The sequence below is a fragment of the Talpa europaea genome, assembly GCF_964194135.1.
Source record: "Talpa europaea genome assembly, chromosome: 8".
Taxonomy (NCBI): Eukaryota; Metazoa; Chordata; class Mammalia; order Eulipotyphla; family Talpidae; genus Talpa; species Talpa europaea.
Window position 1 is genome coordinate 112774558 of NC_140075.1, and position 18442 is coordinate 112792999.

The following is an 18442-nucleotide window of genomic DNA, read 5'->3' on the forward strand; positions in this document are numbered from 1 at the left end:
CCACCATCCAGACACAGTCCTGTATACAGTGGTGCATATACATCACGAGGCTGCTGGTAGAATAGCCTGCCCAACAATAAATACATGAAGAATGTGTTCAAAATGACTAGACAGGGGCCTCCCTGGTGGTGCAAGGGGTTAAACATGAGCACTAGGAAGCTATCCACAACTACTGCAGCATAAGTTCAATCCCCAGCCAGGGAAGTGACCCACACAGCGCAGCAGACCTCTCCTGTCTTGCCTGCTGCTCCCCTCAGCAGTGCATTTCAGTCAATCTGCCTGTTCTGCTCCCCACTTTGTCTTTGGTGAATCCTCTCATCCCTTCCCCTTGCACCTCTAGCCTGTACCCCAGTTCTTGTATGCATAAATAAATAAATAAATAAATAAATAAAGCCAAAATGACTAGACAAACCTCCAATAGCTAAGATAGTCAAGGACATGAGCAGAAAGATTTCGCAAGTGGTAAACAGATATAGAAAGAAAATTTCAGCCCTAGAGGTCATTAAAAAGTAATAAAAGCAACCATTTTGTGCTTATTCAGTTAGCAAAGAACAAAAAAATAATAATGCTCTGTGCTGGCAAGGTAGATTTCTGAGTGGTACATGTACAGATTTTATGCAAGTCTTTCAGTGAAAGCCACACAGTGCTCTGTAACTATAGTCATGTAATATTTGTAACCTTTGATGCAGTCAATGGCAATAATCCTAAAATAATAGTCCTTTTCAAAATGTTTATTGTAAGAATTTTCCAAACATGAAGAATAAATTAGAACACTGTAACGAATCTCCCTCTACTGAAGGAATGAATGTTTTAAGAGGAAAAAATCACATGAGTAAGGATGTCCAGTTAAAAATTAAACACAATCTAAATATGTAACGGGAGAATGTCTGAATAAATGAATTTGTTCAGCTGGGCTATCGTGTAACAATGAAGACGGTAAATACGATCATATGGAATATATAGCCTGTGATCTAATGGTAAGGGAAAAGGCAGAATTTAAATTGTATCTATAGAGAATGACAATAATGTAAGAACATAAATTTGCACCAAAGTTGAAAGGAAATGTGCAAAAGCATTCACTGGGTTGGGGAATTCCTAACCAGAATTCATTTCTTTTTCCTTGAATACCGTTAATGTTATTTTTACAGTAAACATAGTGAGAGGGATATGCTAGGGTCTGCCCTGAATCAGTGGGCGAACATATTTGTTGGCACCTATTCCACAGGTGAGATTGTATTAAGAAGTGGCTGGGATAGAAGTCAGTGTGGGGGCAGGGACTGGCCCATAAGCATCTCAAAGACTCTTAGAATGCTAGAGCTGCATGGGGCTAGTCTAACACCCTCGTTTTGCAGTCTATGGCCCTGAGGCCCTGAGTAACTGAGTGACTTGCCCAGAATAACCCTGTAAAATCCTGGTTATTCCTCCCGCTAAACTAGTCATCTGGTCTTAGCACAGTCACCCCCAGCCTGAGGGTCCCTCCACTTTCCTGGATTTGGCTGTACATGAGTGGGGAGAAGGCAGCCAAAGAGCATGCTTCTAGTGCAGAGGCGGGGGAGGGCGGCTCAAGGAGGGCGGGCAGAGAGACTTGGCTTCCAGGGTGTAAGCCCCTACCTCCCCATGCCATGGTTGTCTCCACAGGTCCCTGAGTGGGCTCAGCCAGAGCCACTCCTCCCAGCAGCACGTGGGACTGTCCCCCACCATCCGACTTTTCCCGGCCTCTGCAACTAGTGGTCACCTGAGTTCCAATGCGCTGCCCTCGGGGCTGGGCCTGGAGCAAAGGGATGGTGCCCAGCGGGCAGCATATGTGGACTACTCGTCATCCCCCTGGGGTAAGGATGCCCTATCTTGGGGTCTTAGAAAAGCAGAACATCTGTCTCTGAGTCTCTGACGCTTCCTTCCCTCACCTTCATTGCTCCCTCCTCTCCCCTGGAGGGCTGAGCAGTCACCTTGTCTCTCTACTTCTGAGCAAAGCAGCAGTTATCAAGCGCCTGTGTGGTACCAGCAGTCTCAAACCAGCTGGTGGTGACTTTGCCCCTCCGAGACCCTTAGACCTGACCTGCTGTTTTTCTGCCCCCTCTGTCCTCCCGTTCTGCCTTTACTTCCTTTATAACCAGCCGTGAACCATACCTCCTTGGCCCCAGTCCTGCTACCTTATCCTTCCTGCAAACCCCAGCCCTCCTGGACCAACCTGACCAGTTGCTTCCTCAGTACCTTCAGCTCGGCTCTGTATCCCAGAGAGAGAAGAGTCTCCCTGAGGGCTCACTGGGCACATTCTTGGTCACTGCCTGACCATTCTTCCCTGTGTGCCTGGACACTCTCTCTTTCTGTCATTCCTCAGAGCAACTACTCTAAGCTGTCTCCACCTTCCCAACTACTCTAAGCTGTCTCCACCTTCCCAACTACACTAAGCTGTCTCCACCTTCCCAAGTCCCAACCAGTGAGCATGTGGACATACTGCCACCTCCAGGGAGCCCTGTCCCTCCTGTATCTGCCCACTGCCCACCGCTTTCTCACCTATATCCAATGTCCGAGCATCTGAGCAGGTCCTCTTTCTAAAAGTAACCACTTTATTTTTTTTTTTTTTTTTTTTTTTTGTATAGAGGCATGCTTTATTTATTTGTTTGCTGGTCTGTTTGTTTGTTTTGTTTATACATGCACTGGGTACAGTCAGAAGCGCGGGAGGGTGAGAGAATTCACCAGAGCCAGAGCGGGGAGCAGAGCAGGCAGAAGGACCGAAGCACACTGCTGAGGGGAGCAGCGGGCGGCAGGAGAGGTCTGCGCGCCATGTGGGACCCTCCTCCGGTGGCCGGGGAGCAGCCGGGGATCGAACAGGCGCCGCAGAGGCCGCGGGCAGCTTCGCAACCCAGCGCTCAACCGCTGCGCCACCGGGGAGGCCCTAAAAGTAACCACTTTAAAAGGCGCAAATCGGTGGTTTTAGTACAGTCACAATTTTGTGAAATTGCCATCACTCTCGAATTCTAGAACATTCTCATCACTCCAAAAAGGAACCCCACACCCTTTAAGCAGTTACTCCCTAGTCTTCCTTTCCTCAGTCCCTGGCCCCACAAATCTATGTTCTGTCTCTGTAGATTTACGTGTCCTGGACAGTTCTTGTAAATGGAATCCTACAACACGTGGCCTTTTGTGTCTGCCTCTATCACTTAGTGTAATGTTTTTGAGGTTGATCCATGTTGTAGCGCAGATTAGTACGCCACCCCTTTTTATAGTTGGCTCTCTTCTTGTCTAAGGCACATGCCTCGTTCTGCCTGGTTTCCTCTGGACACTCGTCTGTCCTCTTCCCCTTCAACCTGTCTCTCTCACTCAGCCCTTTCTTTTCTGCATATACTATTGCTTATAGCTCTCTCTGTCTCTCTGTCTCTGTCTTTCTCTCTGTCTCTCTCTCTCTCTCTCTCTCTCTCTCTCTCTCTCCTGTCTCTCTCTCTCTCTCTCTCTCTCTCTCTCTCTCACACACACACACACACACACACACACACACACACACTTCTCTTCCCTTGTGGCTTCCTCTCTCATTCCCCCCTTTGGTCAGACTTCCTGACCACACAGGCCACAGATACTTTTTATACTTCCTTCCTGGCTGGAAAGCTCAGTTGGCTCCCTCTTGCATCTTTCTTTCCTTCACAAAGAGAATATGGCTCCAGACACTTCTGGTCAGCAAATATGTGGGGTTTTTCTCCCACACCAAGCAATTCTCTGAGACTCCAGCTGAGTGTCCTACAGTTTAACCCAGTTATGACTCCATCTACTTAGAGACAACGTCAGATCCCACAGGCTGAGGGCTTAGTCCCATCAGACAGCGCTGACCCCACTTCAGAAGCCGTTAGCAAGTAGCAGGAGACTCCGGTAGGCCCCACAACTTCTGTCTGATTTGGCTCCCCTGACCCCCACCTTGGATTCCATTAATTTGCTAGAGCAGCTCACAGGACTCAGGGGAAACACATTTACCAGCTTATAAAAGGAAATGGTTCAGGACCCAGATGAACAGCCAGAGGGAGCGATGCACAGGGCTGGTCTGGGAGGGCCCAAGGGGCAGGAGCCTCTGTCCCTGCGGAGCTGGGGTGCACCAACCTCCAGGTACGTAGATTTATTTGCCTACCTGAAGCTCTCTGAACCCCGTATCGTTGGGGTTTTGTGGAGGCTTCCTCACCCAGGCATGTTTCATTATGAAGGCCCTTTCCAGCTCTTCTCTCACGCTTCTGTCTATGGCTTAGTCTTTCTGGCCCATCATGAGTCACCTCATTAGAACAAAGCATGCCTCTGGTGTTCTTTCTAGGAAATGACAAGGATTTCAGGACCTCTGTGCCAGGAACTGGGGCAGAGACCAGTTTAAGTATTTTCTGTCACCTCACACCTCCGCAACACTCTGCCCTCTGGCTTCCCTCGGGGTCCCTGTCCTGCGTGAATGCCCCTTGTTTGTAGTTCCACTGCCTCATGGTGTTAAATGAAGTGACCTCCGTTCATACTACTATAGTGACCTCCCAGCTGTTCACCCCGACCCCTCCATGCATCCTGCACGCTGCTGGGAGAGCATTAGATTCCTCCCTCCCTCCCTCCCCCTCACCGATGCACACACATTTCCTCTTTGATTTCTTACTGAAAATCTCCAATGGCTTCCCCACTACAACCAAATAAAGCAGCCAGTCCTTGTTCTGGTAACCAGGGTCCTGGAAACCTAACCCTAATAATCTTTCGTGCTTTATCATCCTCTACCCGCCTTAGAAAATTCTCCACTCAGGCAAGCCAGAGTGTTCTGTTTTCTGCCCTTTGGGGTCAAAGCCCAGCCATAGCACTTGCTTGTCGTGTAATTTGGGGTTACAGGACCTTCTCTGGGCCTCAGTTTCCTGACCTGTGAAATAGGAATGTTTCATTGGACATAGCAACATTGCCAGTATTCAACAACTTTGACCTATAAAAATGGTGATTCCAAACAGTTCAACCTAAAAGGACACTCACTCAGGAAGACTGAGAAATAATGTGCCTAAAGCCTGAGCATGTGGCTGGCATATTGGTTTTTCTCAATAAACGCTGGATTGCAAGCTGCCCAAAAGTATTACTCTGCCCCTACAATGGGCCTCACTATCTACTAGGGATTAGCAAATCCCCTTGGGATGGATTCATTCCCTGGGCCCATGAGCCTTTCTAACCAGCCTCTAGAGGTCATAGCTGTGCCTCTTAGCCCTGCCCCCTGGACCCAAGCCCTCTCTCTGCAGGACTGAACCTCACCGAGAAAATCAAGAAGATCAAGATTGTCTTCACTCCCACCATCTGCAAGCAGACCTGTGCCCACGGACACTGTTCCAACAGCTGTGAGCGTGGTGACACCACCACCCTGTACAGCCAGGGTGGCCACGGCCATGACCCCAAGTCTGGTTTCCGCATCTGTGAGTCCCCACTCCTGAGATGGCTCCTGGCTGGCCCTGGCGGGATGGTGGTGGCAGAGGGACAGGCCTGTCGGGCTGGAGCCCAGCTCCTCTGCAGGAAGGAAGCCACTGCTCTCATCCTGTGATCCTGTGAGTTGTCCCCAGTCACACAGAAAGCTGAGGCCTCAGCCAGCTTTGTCATGCTTGTCTGTGTGACCCCAGGCAAGTCACATAACCTCTCATAGCCCAAGTTTCCTCCACAGAGAAGAGAGGGAGTTAGTAACACCACCACCCCCGTCTCCCAGGTTAGCTTGGTGTCTAGGAAAGGCTTTTGAAAAAGATGAGGGCTGGTTATTGCTTTTTTCTTCTCCCGGGCCTCTGGAAAGTCCCTGTGTTTCAGGGGGTACTGGGCTCCCCAAGCCATCCAGACCTGAAGTCCTGCTTCCTGCTTCTCTATTGTCACCGCTGGCCATGTGGAGGGTGCTGTTATGTTCCTCCACTGCCAGTGACCTTGAGGTCGATGCTGTAGATTTCTGCCAGATCCCTTGCCTGAATGGAGGCCGCTGCATCGGCAGGGATGAGTGCTGGTGCCCCACCAACTCCACCGGGAAGTTCTGCCATCTGCCTGTGCCGAAGCTGGACCCCGAGCCTTCTGAAAGGGGTTCCCACCACAGGGGCGCGCTGGGAGGCCCCTTGAGGCAGTCCACCTTCACACTGCCCCTCTCCAACCAGCTGGGTGAGTGCGGGGCTGGGGTGGTGGTGGGTGAGCAGAAGGGTGGGTGAAGGAATCTGGCAGGAGGGCACAGGAGCTGTTCTAGATCCTTCCTTCACACTCAATCCTCCCTCCTGTCAGGGCTCAGTTTCATTCCCAAAACGTCTCTGCCCTTCCATCTGAATTCAGCCATGTCCTGTGGCCCTCACCCCTTCCTGAGAGCTATGGGTGAGACAAGAGAAGAAGGGCAGTGCCCTGCCTCCAAGGAACCTGGGTAATAAAAGAAGGGTGGTTAGGAAAGAGCAACGTCATGTGACATTTCATGTCCCCTGCCTGCCATCGTTAGGTGCCAGCCTTCAGTTCAGTCTCAAATAATGGGCAGTTTTGGGCCCAAGCTGAAGGAGGGGATCGCACTGCAGAGAGAGTGAAGGCCTGGAGGTGGGAACAGGACGGTCAACTGGCTAAACTCAGGACCTGTCCTGGGCCTAGGGGAGGAGGGATGCTAGATTGGTTTGGAAGCTGACAATGTATTAATAATTTGGACCCTGAAAGGCGGGAAGTGAGAAGCTAGTGATGCATCCTGTGTTCGCTGGGAAACTGTTCTGGCGTTGGTTTGAATGGAGAGTGAAGAAATGGAAAGAGAGTTTTAAGGAGACACTCAGGCAGAGGGTGGGGTTCTGTTTCCTGCTCTGATCCCAGTCCCTGTGCCCAGCCTCTGTGAACCCCTCCTTGGTGAAGGTGCACATCAACCACCCGCCTGAAGCCTCCGTGCAGGTGCACCAGGTGGCAAGGGTGCGGGGCGAGGCCGAGGCCCCAGAGGAGAACAGCGTGGAGACCAGACCCCCACCCAGGCTCCCTGCCGGCCGTGGCCACAGCCACTGGGACAGCAACAGGATTCCTATTCAGGCCGGAGAGGCCCCTCGACCACCTCCCCCAGTGGCACCCAGGCCTCAGGGACTGCTGGGCCGGTGTTACCTGAATGCTGTGAATGGACAGGTGAGAACGCAGCGCCTGCCTCAGCCCTGGAGGCTATCGCCCCTACCCCCCCAATCCGTCACACACACTCCCCCCTTTGCTCTGCCCCTTCTCCTTCTAAGGAGTGTGTTTGCAGATTCTCCCATTCCCCAGTGGGAAAGCTCAGGACATAAAATTGCCTAAGTACGGGGAGGCTGGGCTGTCCTACCTGGGCTCCACCGGGTACCTGTCAGCACCAGGCACATGTGGTGTGCATGTGGTGTGCACATGCAAGGCACACCAGGCACATGTCCCTCCCTTCGGGAGGGACACCAGTGTCCTTAGGTCCCATTAAATCCTGCGTTCCCCTGGGGCTGAGTCTAGGATTTCCTGGTGCACGGACAGGAGGTCTATTATCTGGTGAGGAGTTTGGTATTCAGGTAAGATGGGACCACAGCAATGTGGGATTACCAAATACAGTTAAAACCCCAAAGCACTGGGGGCAAAAGATGAGAGACACCCACAAAAGTCACCCACAGTCTGGTGGGAAAGCAGATGAGATTTTCTGAGTCCAGGCACCTAAAAATAGGGGCTAAGCCAAGCCCAGGGGTGTTTTTCTTGGGTCTGCATTTGGTATTTCCAGAAACCCCTCCTAAGGTTAGGGAACAGGAGGCAGTAGGGGTGCCAAGAAGGACTGAGCCCCCAGACCCTCCTGACCTCTCAGCTTGTGGTGTCCCAGAGCCTAGGCCCTTCCCCCGGGGAAGGCCAGCACCATGGGTGACCCTGGAGTTCCCTGGAGTGTGACCAAAGAAAGTCCATCTTTAGGGACCCCCGTATGCGGGCAGGGATGTGGAAGGGGACAGATGGCAGACCCACACAGAGTAGATCCTGTCTTGCTGGGGTGTCTGGCAGAGTGGGGGGCAGATTTCTCCTCTTCTTTCTGTGACTTCAGCTAATCCCCTCCCCTCCTCCCTTGAGCGGGGGCAGCCTCTGGCAGGATGTGAGGATGGACTCCTGTCTCGGGCTCCCCGGACATCTCCGCAGAGCAGAGGAGGGAACAGGGGAACAGGGCAACACGTGTCCACGGCTTCTTTTCCAGTGTGCCAACCCCCTGCTGGAGCTGACTGCCCAAGAGGATTGCTGTGGCAGTGTGGGGGCTTTCTGGGGCGTGACCTCGTGTGCCCCATGCCCACCCAGGCCAGGTGAGTGCTGGTGCCAGAGTCAAGGGTCATGAGGGATGCATTGTCAGAACCTGGCTCTGCTGTGGGGCACCCCTCCCCCATCTCCTTCCAGGGCCTCAGAAGCCAGGCTGGTAGAGCAGGCCAGCGACCTGAGCACCTGAGCCGCTTTCTGCCTTGGGAGTGCCCTGATTGGCAGCCAAGTGCCCTGATTGGCAGCCAAGGCTCCCCGTGGCTCAGACTTCTCAGCCCCTCTGGCAGGTGCAGCCTGGCTTACCTGCTCCACCTGATTTTCTGAGAGGCGTTCGAAAATCTGAAGGTTCACATATTAGGGGTCCCAGCCATACTCCCTTCCAGATACTCCCCTGCCCGGTACCAGGGACCCAGAAGTCTGCATTTGGTGGTTCAGTGTTTCCTTCATTCTCTCCTTGAAGGGCCCTTAAACCGCCTCCTCTCACCTCACCTCCTCTTTCCTGCTTTCCAATCTTTGAACCAGAATGTCCCAGAATGTCTTCAGCCTTAGAATTTGGGAAACCCAGGTCCCTGTCCTCTTGATGGGAAAAACCTAACACCTATTCGTTCATGCATCCATTCGGCAAATGAATGAGTCCCTACTTAAAGGCGGGCACCTCGTGTGTGCCAAACACTGAGGTTTTGGGAGTGAGCCCAGCGCCGGTTCGTGCTGTTCTCAGAGTCATTGATCTTAGAGCTGGCGGGTGGGTGAAGAGGCACCTGAGCCTGAGTGTGGCTTCGGCCCGCTCAGCTGGTCCCCAAGTTCTCACTTTCAGCCCTGGGTCTGGCATGTATGCCCCTTGCCTGTCAGCAGTCTACTTAGTGAATCAACTTTGTGGGGTCCTGGCACGGGATCCAAAGGTGGCGGGGCAGGCTCTTCCCAACTTCAGACTCAGCTGTGCATCAGTGACCACAGGTTCCAAACTAAAAATCAGTGTGGACGACTTCCCAGTGTGCTAGGATTTGGGGTGGAGCAGCAAGCTGGCAGGAACTTTCAGGCTTGAGTGCGTAACACAGAGCAGGTGCCAGTCTCAGCTCTGCCGGCTGACCTCTTATCTGACTCATCTCCCGTCTGCAAAGTAGAGACAGTAATGGTGCCAGCTTCACGGAGCGCTCTGGAGAGTAAGTGAGATGATGCATGTGCTTGACTGTTATTATTAGAAAGCATCCCTCCTAAAAGGGAAAAACTAAGGACCCGCTGCCCCACAGGGAGGAGTGCGGCCAACTGCTCATCAGTGTCCCCTGTAGGCCAGAGACGTTCTTGCCACTTATTTCCTTTGTTTGCCACTCTTGAGACTTTCTAACCCACATCAGCTCAGTCAACAAGTATGCACAGGGATGAGGCAGCCTGTAACGTGTCCTAGAGTTGCAGGCCCTGGATGGAGGTGGAGAATAAGGTAGAAATTGTTCCTCTCCTCTCCAGTTTATAGTCTTGAGTTTGGACATGAAGCAGGGGGGCATAGACATAGTGGGCATCAGAGAAAGTGTGCCAGTGCAGTGACTAGATCAGTGCTAAATGCCGTGAGGACACAGACAGAAGCACCAGAGCCGCTGATAGGTCCTGTAGCGCCTTTCCATTTGTTCAAACAGTCCTTACAAAGACACAAATCTAGGAAGCCAATGATTCCCTTAGGTGTGGGACTTTCCTGCAGTGCACAGCCCACTCATCTAAATACTGTGGGACTTTCCTGCAGTGCACAGCCCACTCATCTAAATACTGTGGGATCTAAATCGTAGCTCAAACTGGTGCATCTTATAGGAGGTGACATCCAGGATGAGATCTGTAGAATTATTTACTAGGCAAGTTAAAGAGATGGAGAAGAGCTTAGCAAGGAAATTGCATATGCAGGTGAGACCAAGAGAGTGAGCAACATTTCCTGGAGCAGAGCATACCCGAGGCTGAACCCTGGCTCCCTCCCTGTCCCAGGTGGCACCTCCGCCACCACCCCTGTGTTCAGCACATCTTAGCAAGCTGGGCTCCAGGCTGCAGACCCTGGAATGTCAAGCATTTCTGCACACCGAGCAAGAAATAACAAAGACCAGGGCAACGTAAACATTTAAAACACATTAAAGTGCAGCTGGGTATTGTACAGAGAAGGGGCAAGATGCTGGGGGACCTTGTTTGTGTTGACAGGGTGCCAGACACCTAACTCCATGCCTGGGCCTGGAGCCACGCTAGGGGATCTTTCTTTAAGTAGGCATGACAAGCAAGCGACTGATAAAGAATCAGAGAAAGAAAGGGCAAGCTACTCCGGTGGGTATAGGAATGACTGGCAAGACAGGCAGAACTTTGGAGTTCTAGAACATTCTCAGTTCCTGGGATTTTGCTCCTCTGAGCCTCTTTTTCTCCTCTGATTAAATTAAGGCTGTGCCCCTCAGAAAGGGCTTTTTTATTCCTAGAGAGGTGGTCCAACAGAGTTAAGGGGCGAGTGGAATAACAAAGTCAGCAGCTAGGGAGCCACATAATTTCATGGCTTCCCCTAAATCACCTTTGGCTTGTGAAGCTCCATGCTAGCCTGTCAAAGAATGCTGCTATTTCTGGGCCTCCCCCAGTATCGCAGGCGGTTGAATGCAGTGCTGTGAAGCTGTCTGCAGCCTCTGCAGCACCAGTTCAATCCCGGCTGGCCGGAGAAGGTTCCACATGGCGCAGCAGACCTCTCCTGCCTCACCCGCTGCTCCCCTCAGCAGTGTATTTCATCAATCTGCCTGCTCCGTTCCCCAGTCTGTCTCTGGTAAATCCTCTCACCCTCCCACGCATCTGGCCTGTATCCCGGTTCTTGTATAAATAAATAAAATACAATCTTTTTTAAAAAAAAGAATGCTGCTATTTCTGACATAGGAAAAGACTGCTTTGAAGTCTCAGTTATATGGCACAGACAAAGCCCTTTTATTCCAGAAAAATTCCCCGGAGCTTCTTTCTCAGAGAGATGGCTCAGAGAATCAATCTAGGCCAGTACCTGGTTCCCCCTTCTGCCTTCACTCTAAGTGACAGATGCTGCTGACCTTCCAGGACTCAGCCTGAGCCATGTCTTCCTGTCCCCTTGGGGGTCCCGACTCAGAGCTTCCGTAGTCTCCCTGACAGGGTCTGGAGAGAACACAGCACTTAAAAGCCACTTTGATTGAGACCACATTTTTGAGTCTTCATCTTAGACAGACATCTGGGTTGACTGGAAAGTTGGCCACTGCCCCATCTGGTTTGGCACTAACTGTGTCAACCCCAGGCCCTTTTGCTGGGGCAGCGGGGCTGGCGCACGGCTTGTGGCCCGCAGCGGTGGGCTCCAGCTGTTTGCCATGAGATCGTCTTTCCATTTGCCTTGCATGGGGTGAGTTCACCTCAGAGCCCAGGCTCCTCCTTGCATTTCCAGAGAGAGGTGATTCTCCTGCTCCCCCCCCCTTCAAGGAATACGGTATCTTCCCTCTTAAAAACAATCACAGCTGCCAGCTCCTGAACTTTCACATTATACTGGGCTCTTTACCAGCTTCATCTCATTTGCTTGCCACAACCACCTGCAAGCTAAGGCTATTTACTGCCATTTGATGGATGAGGAAAACGTAGCTCAGAGAGGTTGAGGAACTTGTCCAAGGTCACACAGCTAGGACAGGAAGAACTAGAACCACATTGTGGTTTGAATCTCAGCTGACCAAGGATCTCCCTAATCATTCTGCGAAGGCCTGCACCTGCCTAAAGATGACAAAAACCGGGGTGCTGGACCAGAATTTAACAACCACGAGAGTGCACCCAGGGATGTGTTTCATGAGTCCGCGTGCAAGAAGCACAATGTCCCTCGGGTAGATTGGGGTTGAATAAACAGGCAGGCAGCCACCTGCAGCTCAGGGATACGAGTTAACAGAGATGAGCTGAAAAAGTAGGTGGGAAAAGAGGCAAGTAGGTAGGGTTGTTTCGTAGGCCTATTCTGTGTAGTTCTCTGGATGACAGAAGCTGATGTGTGGAAAGCAGAACTCAACTCGAAATGAGTACAAGGAATAACTTATTAAAAACAGCAGCTTCCCAGTGAAATAATGGGGTGAATTCCATGCCCGAGGAGTGTGCCTCCTAAGAACGGGTTTGTGGAAGGAGTTAGGGAAGGAAATTGATTTTCTGAGGGAATGGAGGTTTATGCAGATGTCTAGAAATTTATTTGAAGCCATCAATGGAAAGCAAGCTTTGGGCTGGCTCACTTCTTTCATCGCCCTTGCTGACGAGGAGTATTCCAGGCGCAGGTCTGTGCAGCGGGCATCACTAGCTCTGTATTGCAGATAAAACCGGACCTGAAACCCCAGGTTTGTGACCCCCGACCCCCGCTTCTGACACTGTAATCAGCTTCCCACGCCTCTTCGTGTGCTCTTGGCGAGAGCATTTTCTACACCCAAGGACTCCGGCTTGGGGGACAGCTGTGCTGGGGTGGGGCCCCTGCTCTCCAGGACTCTGGGTGAGACGCCCAGTCTCCTGCCCTAAGGAAATGGGATGTTCAGAATTCCACTGAAACAAAGCAGTGTCTCTGGCTCAAGGATGTGCTGAGAGCTCTTCCAAGGGACTCGAAGCCTCCGGGAATTGTGCTTCAGCTCAAGTCAGCACCCTCCCTGCCCCGGCTGGAGTGTGGTTCATTCGTGGCATCTCTGGCCTGGAGAGCTCCAGGGGAGACAGTGACAGTGGCTGGAGTGGCACCTGTCTGAGTCGGGGGTCTGACCAGCCCCTCGCCACCTCACTGTTTGTGGTGACCAAGATGCCCGCGGTGGCTGTAGTGCTGCCTGGGAAAACAGACGAGCTCCTCTTGGGAGGGAAATTTCCATAATCATTGGGCAGACCCATAGGACTTCCCCCAGGAAAATTGAGAATAACAGACATGAGGATAATTATTACCAGTAAGTGACAGCCTTGCGCTCAGAGTCGTGCATGCATGCATAGGGCTCGTAATAAGGAAGGCGATGTCACCCCCACTGTGCTGACAAGAAAACCAAGCCACAGAGAGGTTGAGTACCTGGCCCACATACGCCCAGCCAGTGAGGGGTCCGGCCGGCTTGCTGGCTTGCTGTTCAGTGTTGCAGAGGGATGCTGGAAGAAAGAGAGAAAGGAAAGGAGGGGCTAAGGGAGGGAAGGAGGGGAACTGAGCCCCGGGAGCACCTCAGGGACCTTGCTGCATCGTGCTGTGATGTTTGTTGTTTAGTCAAGTCAAGCCTCACAGCACCCTACAAACTGAGTTTTTGTCCTCCCCCTCGACAGATGAAAAAATTACGACTGGCAGAGGTTAAGAAATAGGCCCCAGGAGACACAGCTAGTCAGAATGGAGCCAGGAGATAGATGTGGGTGTCCCTGCCCCAGCACCCACACTCTTGACACTGCTCTGGGGGAGTAAACATTTCTCCAACACACCACCTAAGCTTTGCAAATTGGGGATTCAGCCCCAGCCTCCTCACATACCCCTGTGCAATGAACTGAGTGCAAGTGTGTGTGTGTGTGTGTGTGTGTGTGTGTGTGTTCCCTGGGCAGTGGGATGTGTGGTGCAGGACCCTCCACATGTCCCTGCTGCACCCATCTGTCATCGAGGCTGAGATCGCAATGGCTTATAAACAGCCCTGTGGCCAGACATATGTCTCCACCATCTCCTCCCTGCGTTTTGTCATAGAGCCGGGGCCAAAACTGTCTCAAGCAATTAGTTAACCCCTGTTCAGGCTTCCTTGGGAGTCCCAGCAACCAGGGGGGAGAATTAGCAGTGCAGGGACAGGCTGAGACCAGGGTCTATGAGCAGGCCAAGGTGCAGCAGGGAATTGACAGAAGGCCTGAGTCCCGGCCACGTGGCCCAGGCCTTTTACCAGGAAAGGCAAACACACCCACCCTGCCTGCTTCGTTTTACGATATGCAGGCTACTGGGGGTCGGGTTGAACTGGCCCTGGTGCTTTGGCTTCCTCAGGCCTCTGAGTTCAATGGCAAGGTGTCAGCAATCACCCAAGTTTTTCCTGTGGGAATCCCAGCTTAGCCACTTCGTCTCTAGATCTCACAAATTCTCTTCTCTCAATGTTTTCACCCCTTGTTTTACCCTTGATCTGGCTGAGGGACCTTGAGGGCACTTCAGGTTCCGCTCTGTTTCTTTGATCTGTTCTGCGTGGCACAGTGGTGATGGCCCTGAGGGGCAGTTACCCAGCATCTGATGGGTTCTCTGACCTCCTTCTGGGGATCTCTGCCTTTGTTTTTTTTCTTCCCCATTAGCTCTCCTGATCCTTGGTGGAAAGAAAGAGGGAGGGTGTCCAGGAAGGGTGATGGACTTCAGATGGGCAGGTGTCTCCCAGAACCAGGGTTCTCAGCTAGACAACTCCTCAACTTGTCACGAATGCCTCCTTCACATACCTGAAGGCAGGTTCTGAACTTCTCCTCTACAGGCAGACTGCCGGGCTTCATAATCCAGCTCTGTCCACTAGCTGTGTGAGCTTGGCTATGCTGCCTGACCTCTCTGTGCCCAGTTTGCTCTGCCCTTCTCTCTTCCTTTCCATGCAGAAGTGGCCCAGAAGGAATGTGGTCTTCACAGCCAGAGGAGAGGCTTGTGTTCAACCCTGACTCAGTCCCTCCTAAGCTTCTCTTTCCTAGTCTGTAAAATGGGGATAGTGGCCCCCGCCTTGCAGGGTTAATGTTGTGAGAAACAGGCAATAATATGCACCAATGGCCAGGCAACCGCAAGTGCTGAACGGTGTCCCCTTGTTGCCACCCCCCTCCCCCCACCCTTTCTCACCTCCGGGGCCTTACAGTGTTCTCCTTATGATGTTCTGCATCCAATCAGCCGGCTTTCCAAGTTTCCCCAAACAACTTCCTCTCTTTCCTCCTTCCTCCTGTCCTCAGTTCATACCAGCAGGCCCCCTGCTAGGGGCGCCCACATTTATATCCACGTCAGCATGTGGTTAATTAAGCTGGTCAAACAAAATCTTTGCAGTGGAATAGAATTTCCGTGGAACTTTTAATTGGAGCAGTGTGACCATCCCTTCTGCTTCATGAGAATTGCCAGCTCCGTCTTGGTAAAGGAATCATCAGACTTCAAGATGAGTTACTCGTATGATTTTCAACCAAAGGATGACATTCCCCCTTTGCTGCCTTTGGCTGTGATAGCAGGTGGCGGTCCGCAGGGGCTACCTGCTGGAGCTTCCAACAAGGACGCATCAGCTGTCCCTTCAGAGTGACAGAGATACCTTCCCTGTTTCCCTGTCTTATTTACTGGGAAGTGTCTTTTTTAAGCATACTTCTCCCACCCTGTAAAGTTAACGGGAATGTTGTAAAGTCAAGGGAGGTGCGTATCAGTCCCAGCACTGAGGATGACTTCCACCATGATGCCGTTGGTTGCTGGAAACTGTCTCCATTTGCACACTTAAAAAACTTGAAAAATGGGGGCCTCCCCGGTGGCGCAGCGGTTGAGCGCTGGGTTGCGAAGCTGCCCGTGGCCTCTGCGGCGCCGGTTCGATCCCCGGCTACTCCCCAGCCGCCGGAGGAGGGTCCCACATGGCACGCAGACCTCTCCTGCCACCCGCTGCTCCCCTCAGCAGTGTACTTCAGTCCTTCTGCCTGCTCTGCTCCCTGCTCTGGCTCTGGTGAATTCTCTCACCCTCCCACGCTTCTGACTGTACCCAGTGCTTGTATAAACAAAACAAACAAACAAACAAAACAAACAAATAAATAAATAAAACACGCCTCTATTAAAAAAAAAATGGTGCTAGGAAAGCTGGGCAGCCATATGCCAAAGAATAAAATTATAAAAAAAAAATTGAAAAATGGAATTTTTTAGCTTGTTTTGAATTTGTAAGAACTACTGACAACCTCAGGGAAGATGGAAACTTACTAGTCAAATTTCGAAAATAGTATCACCCAGTTAGATGATGTGAGTGAAAACGAATGTCATAGTTTTATAAGCGCAAGCTAAGAGCTTCTCCGATCCTACTCCCATCAGCTATGGCAGCACTCAGACCAAGGATTCAAGTGAACTGAATCCTTGTTTAGCCAGGTGTTTAAAAACAAATTAAACAATGTAGTGGTGTAAGACTTAACCACTAGGACAAACTGGGTGGTGGACTCAGGAGTCCTCTCTGTACTACCTTTTTTAATTTTTTGCAATTTCTTAAAAACCTGTAATAATTTCAAAACAAAAAGTAAAAATACAAAAGCAAGAAAACCACTTGTTCAATTACATATTAGCATTGGTATAATATGTACAGCACATATAGTATTATGATTGCGTATGTGTACAAACCATGTAGATACACAATTAATTAGCATCACTTTTCTAAGAACAAGGTAGGCTGAGCGTAGCCTGGTGAGAACCAGGGCAGGGATTCAGGCCGATGAGGCACTCACTGAATGGGGAGATGGAGCCTCATGGCTGCAGGTTGGGCTATGCAGTGGACTGGACACCGGAACCACCTCCCAGCAAGGGTGACAGAGGAGCCCAAGGACCCTCAGTGAGATCTGTCTGTATCTTCACTCTTTAGCCTCCCCAGTGATTGAAAATGGCCAGCTGGAGTGTCCCCAGGGGTACAAGAGACTGAACCTCACTCACTGCCAAGGTAAGGATGACTGGGACCAGGGTTGGGCTTGGGGAAGGGACGTGGCAGAGGCCCAATGATGCAGGGACACCCCCACCCACAGCCAGATGGGAAGAGCACCTGCCAGAGCCTGAGTGGTCTCTGTTGGGCACTTCTGAAGCCCAGCTTCGGAGAATTGTAGGGGCCACTGGTTCCCCTAAGCAGGTTGGGGGATAGTGATGGAGAGAGCCAAGAAAGGGCCTGGAGAATGAGCCATTCCCTGCTCCCATCTCGCCCATACCCACCCCTACCTGGAGCAGGTGCCTGGGGCCCGAGGGCCTGGTGGGCAGTGGATGTGGACAGTGGTCTGTGTCTTTGCCCTTGTAGAGTAAGTGGGCTGGTCACATCTAACCTGTCCCGGTAGCCTCTCCCCTGGCTGGTTTCCCTGTCAGGACACTTCAGGGTTTTCTCAGGATCACAATGATGATGACCTCCTGGTCGACAGTCTTGTGAGGGCTCACACTTGGAAATTGGAAATTCTCTCATTGTCGTCACTTTATTTGAAGAATGACCTTGAGGCTTTCTGTGCAGGCCTCCCCTGCACTGGGCCTGGGCGGGGAGGCCCCTTGCTCACCTTCTCCAACCCTGCAGATATCAACGAGTGCTTGGCCCTGGGCCTGTGCAAGGACTCAGAGTGTGTGAACACCAGGGGCAGCTACCTGTGCACCTGCAGGCCTGGCCTCATGCTGGATCCGTCGAGGAGTCGCTGTGTGTGTGAGTGCTGGCAAGGCCCAGGTGGGGGACACTGGGAGGCAAGATGGGACCTTTCCCCTGTGCCCCATCATCTCATGCCCAAGGCCCAGGGTCTGCTGCTCAGCCTGGAGTCTGGCCTAATGTACAAAAATTGTCCCCTTCTACTAGAAAGGAAATGGTTACTACCTCACTTTCAGCTGTGGGCATTTATTTAGGGGCTTTGAAGTTTGAATTAATGTTTTCTACTTTGTCTTTTCTCTAAGCATTTCTGTCACTTTGATTGCCTTCTTTACTTAGGGAGTGGGTGCACTGCTTCCGTTCTAACATCTGGCTGAGCTGTGAGCCGTGGCTGCCTCTTTCCACACCTGAACTTAGCAGCCTGGTCACTTAGCTACAGACCTTTCTTAAAGGGCATGTCCTTAGCACTGCTGCTGGGCCCAAGGCCTTTCCATGTCCTGTGAACCCCGCGGTTCTGACTGTGTCCCTGTGTCCTGGAATACATGCATGCCATGGATAGTGCTAGCTGCATGTACCTGCAAGGCGGGGCAGTTGCCCCTCCCCCAACCTCCCAAACACACACAGAAGGCAGAGCTAATGCCACAGCCCAGATGGGGATTTCTATGGGCAGGACAGCCTGACCAGAGCAAATAAAACTAGTCCTTACCGGCTTCTGTGAAATGGCAATCCAGGTCTGGTCAGCTTCTCCCAGCTCAGCAGAGGGCCCTGTGACCTGCCAAGCCCTAGTCTGCCAAACACCAGGTAGAAGGCTGGGGAGACCATGGGGTGAGCAAGACTGCAGCGCCACCCAGAGGGAGCATCCTATGTGAAGGGAGAGAGGAGATTGGACCCCGGTGGTTCTCAGAAAGACTTCGTGGTGACAGACATGCCATCAAGGCCTTGAGGGGTACAAAGCCACCTTTTCCCTCCAAACCCTCCCACTTAAGTTTCCTTTATCAGGC

At 51.8% G+C, this 18442-nt stretch overlaps 1 protein-coding gene across 1 annotated transcript in view; it reads left to right on the forward strand.

The window, feature by feature from the left end:
* Nucleotides 1–18442, forward strand: part of LTBP2 (latent transforming growth factor beta binding protein 2) — a gene marked incomplete at both ends in the record, with an annotated part of 85401 nt that overhangs the window by 40870 nt on the left and 26089 nt on the right. The window contains 7 exons of the mRNA XM_084240312.1: nt 1639–1829; nt 5229–5399; nt 5908–6114; nt 6803–7086; nt 8144–8246; nt 16698–16772; nt 17382–17504. Of these exons, the coding sequence (XP_084096438.1) occupies nt 1639–1829; nt 5229–5399; nt 5908–6114; nt 6803–7086; nt 8144–8246; nt 16698–16772; nt 17382–17504 (1154 nt within the window). The remainder of the gene's footprint in view (nt 1–1638; nt 1830–5228; nt 5400–5907; nt 6115–6802; nt 7087–8143; nt 8247–16697; nt 16773–17381; nt 17505–18442) is intronic.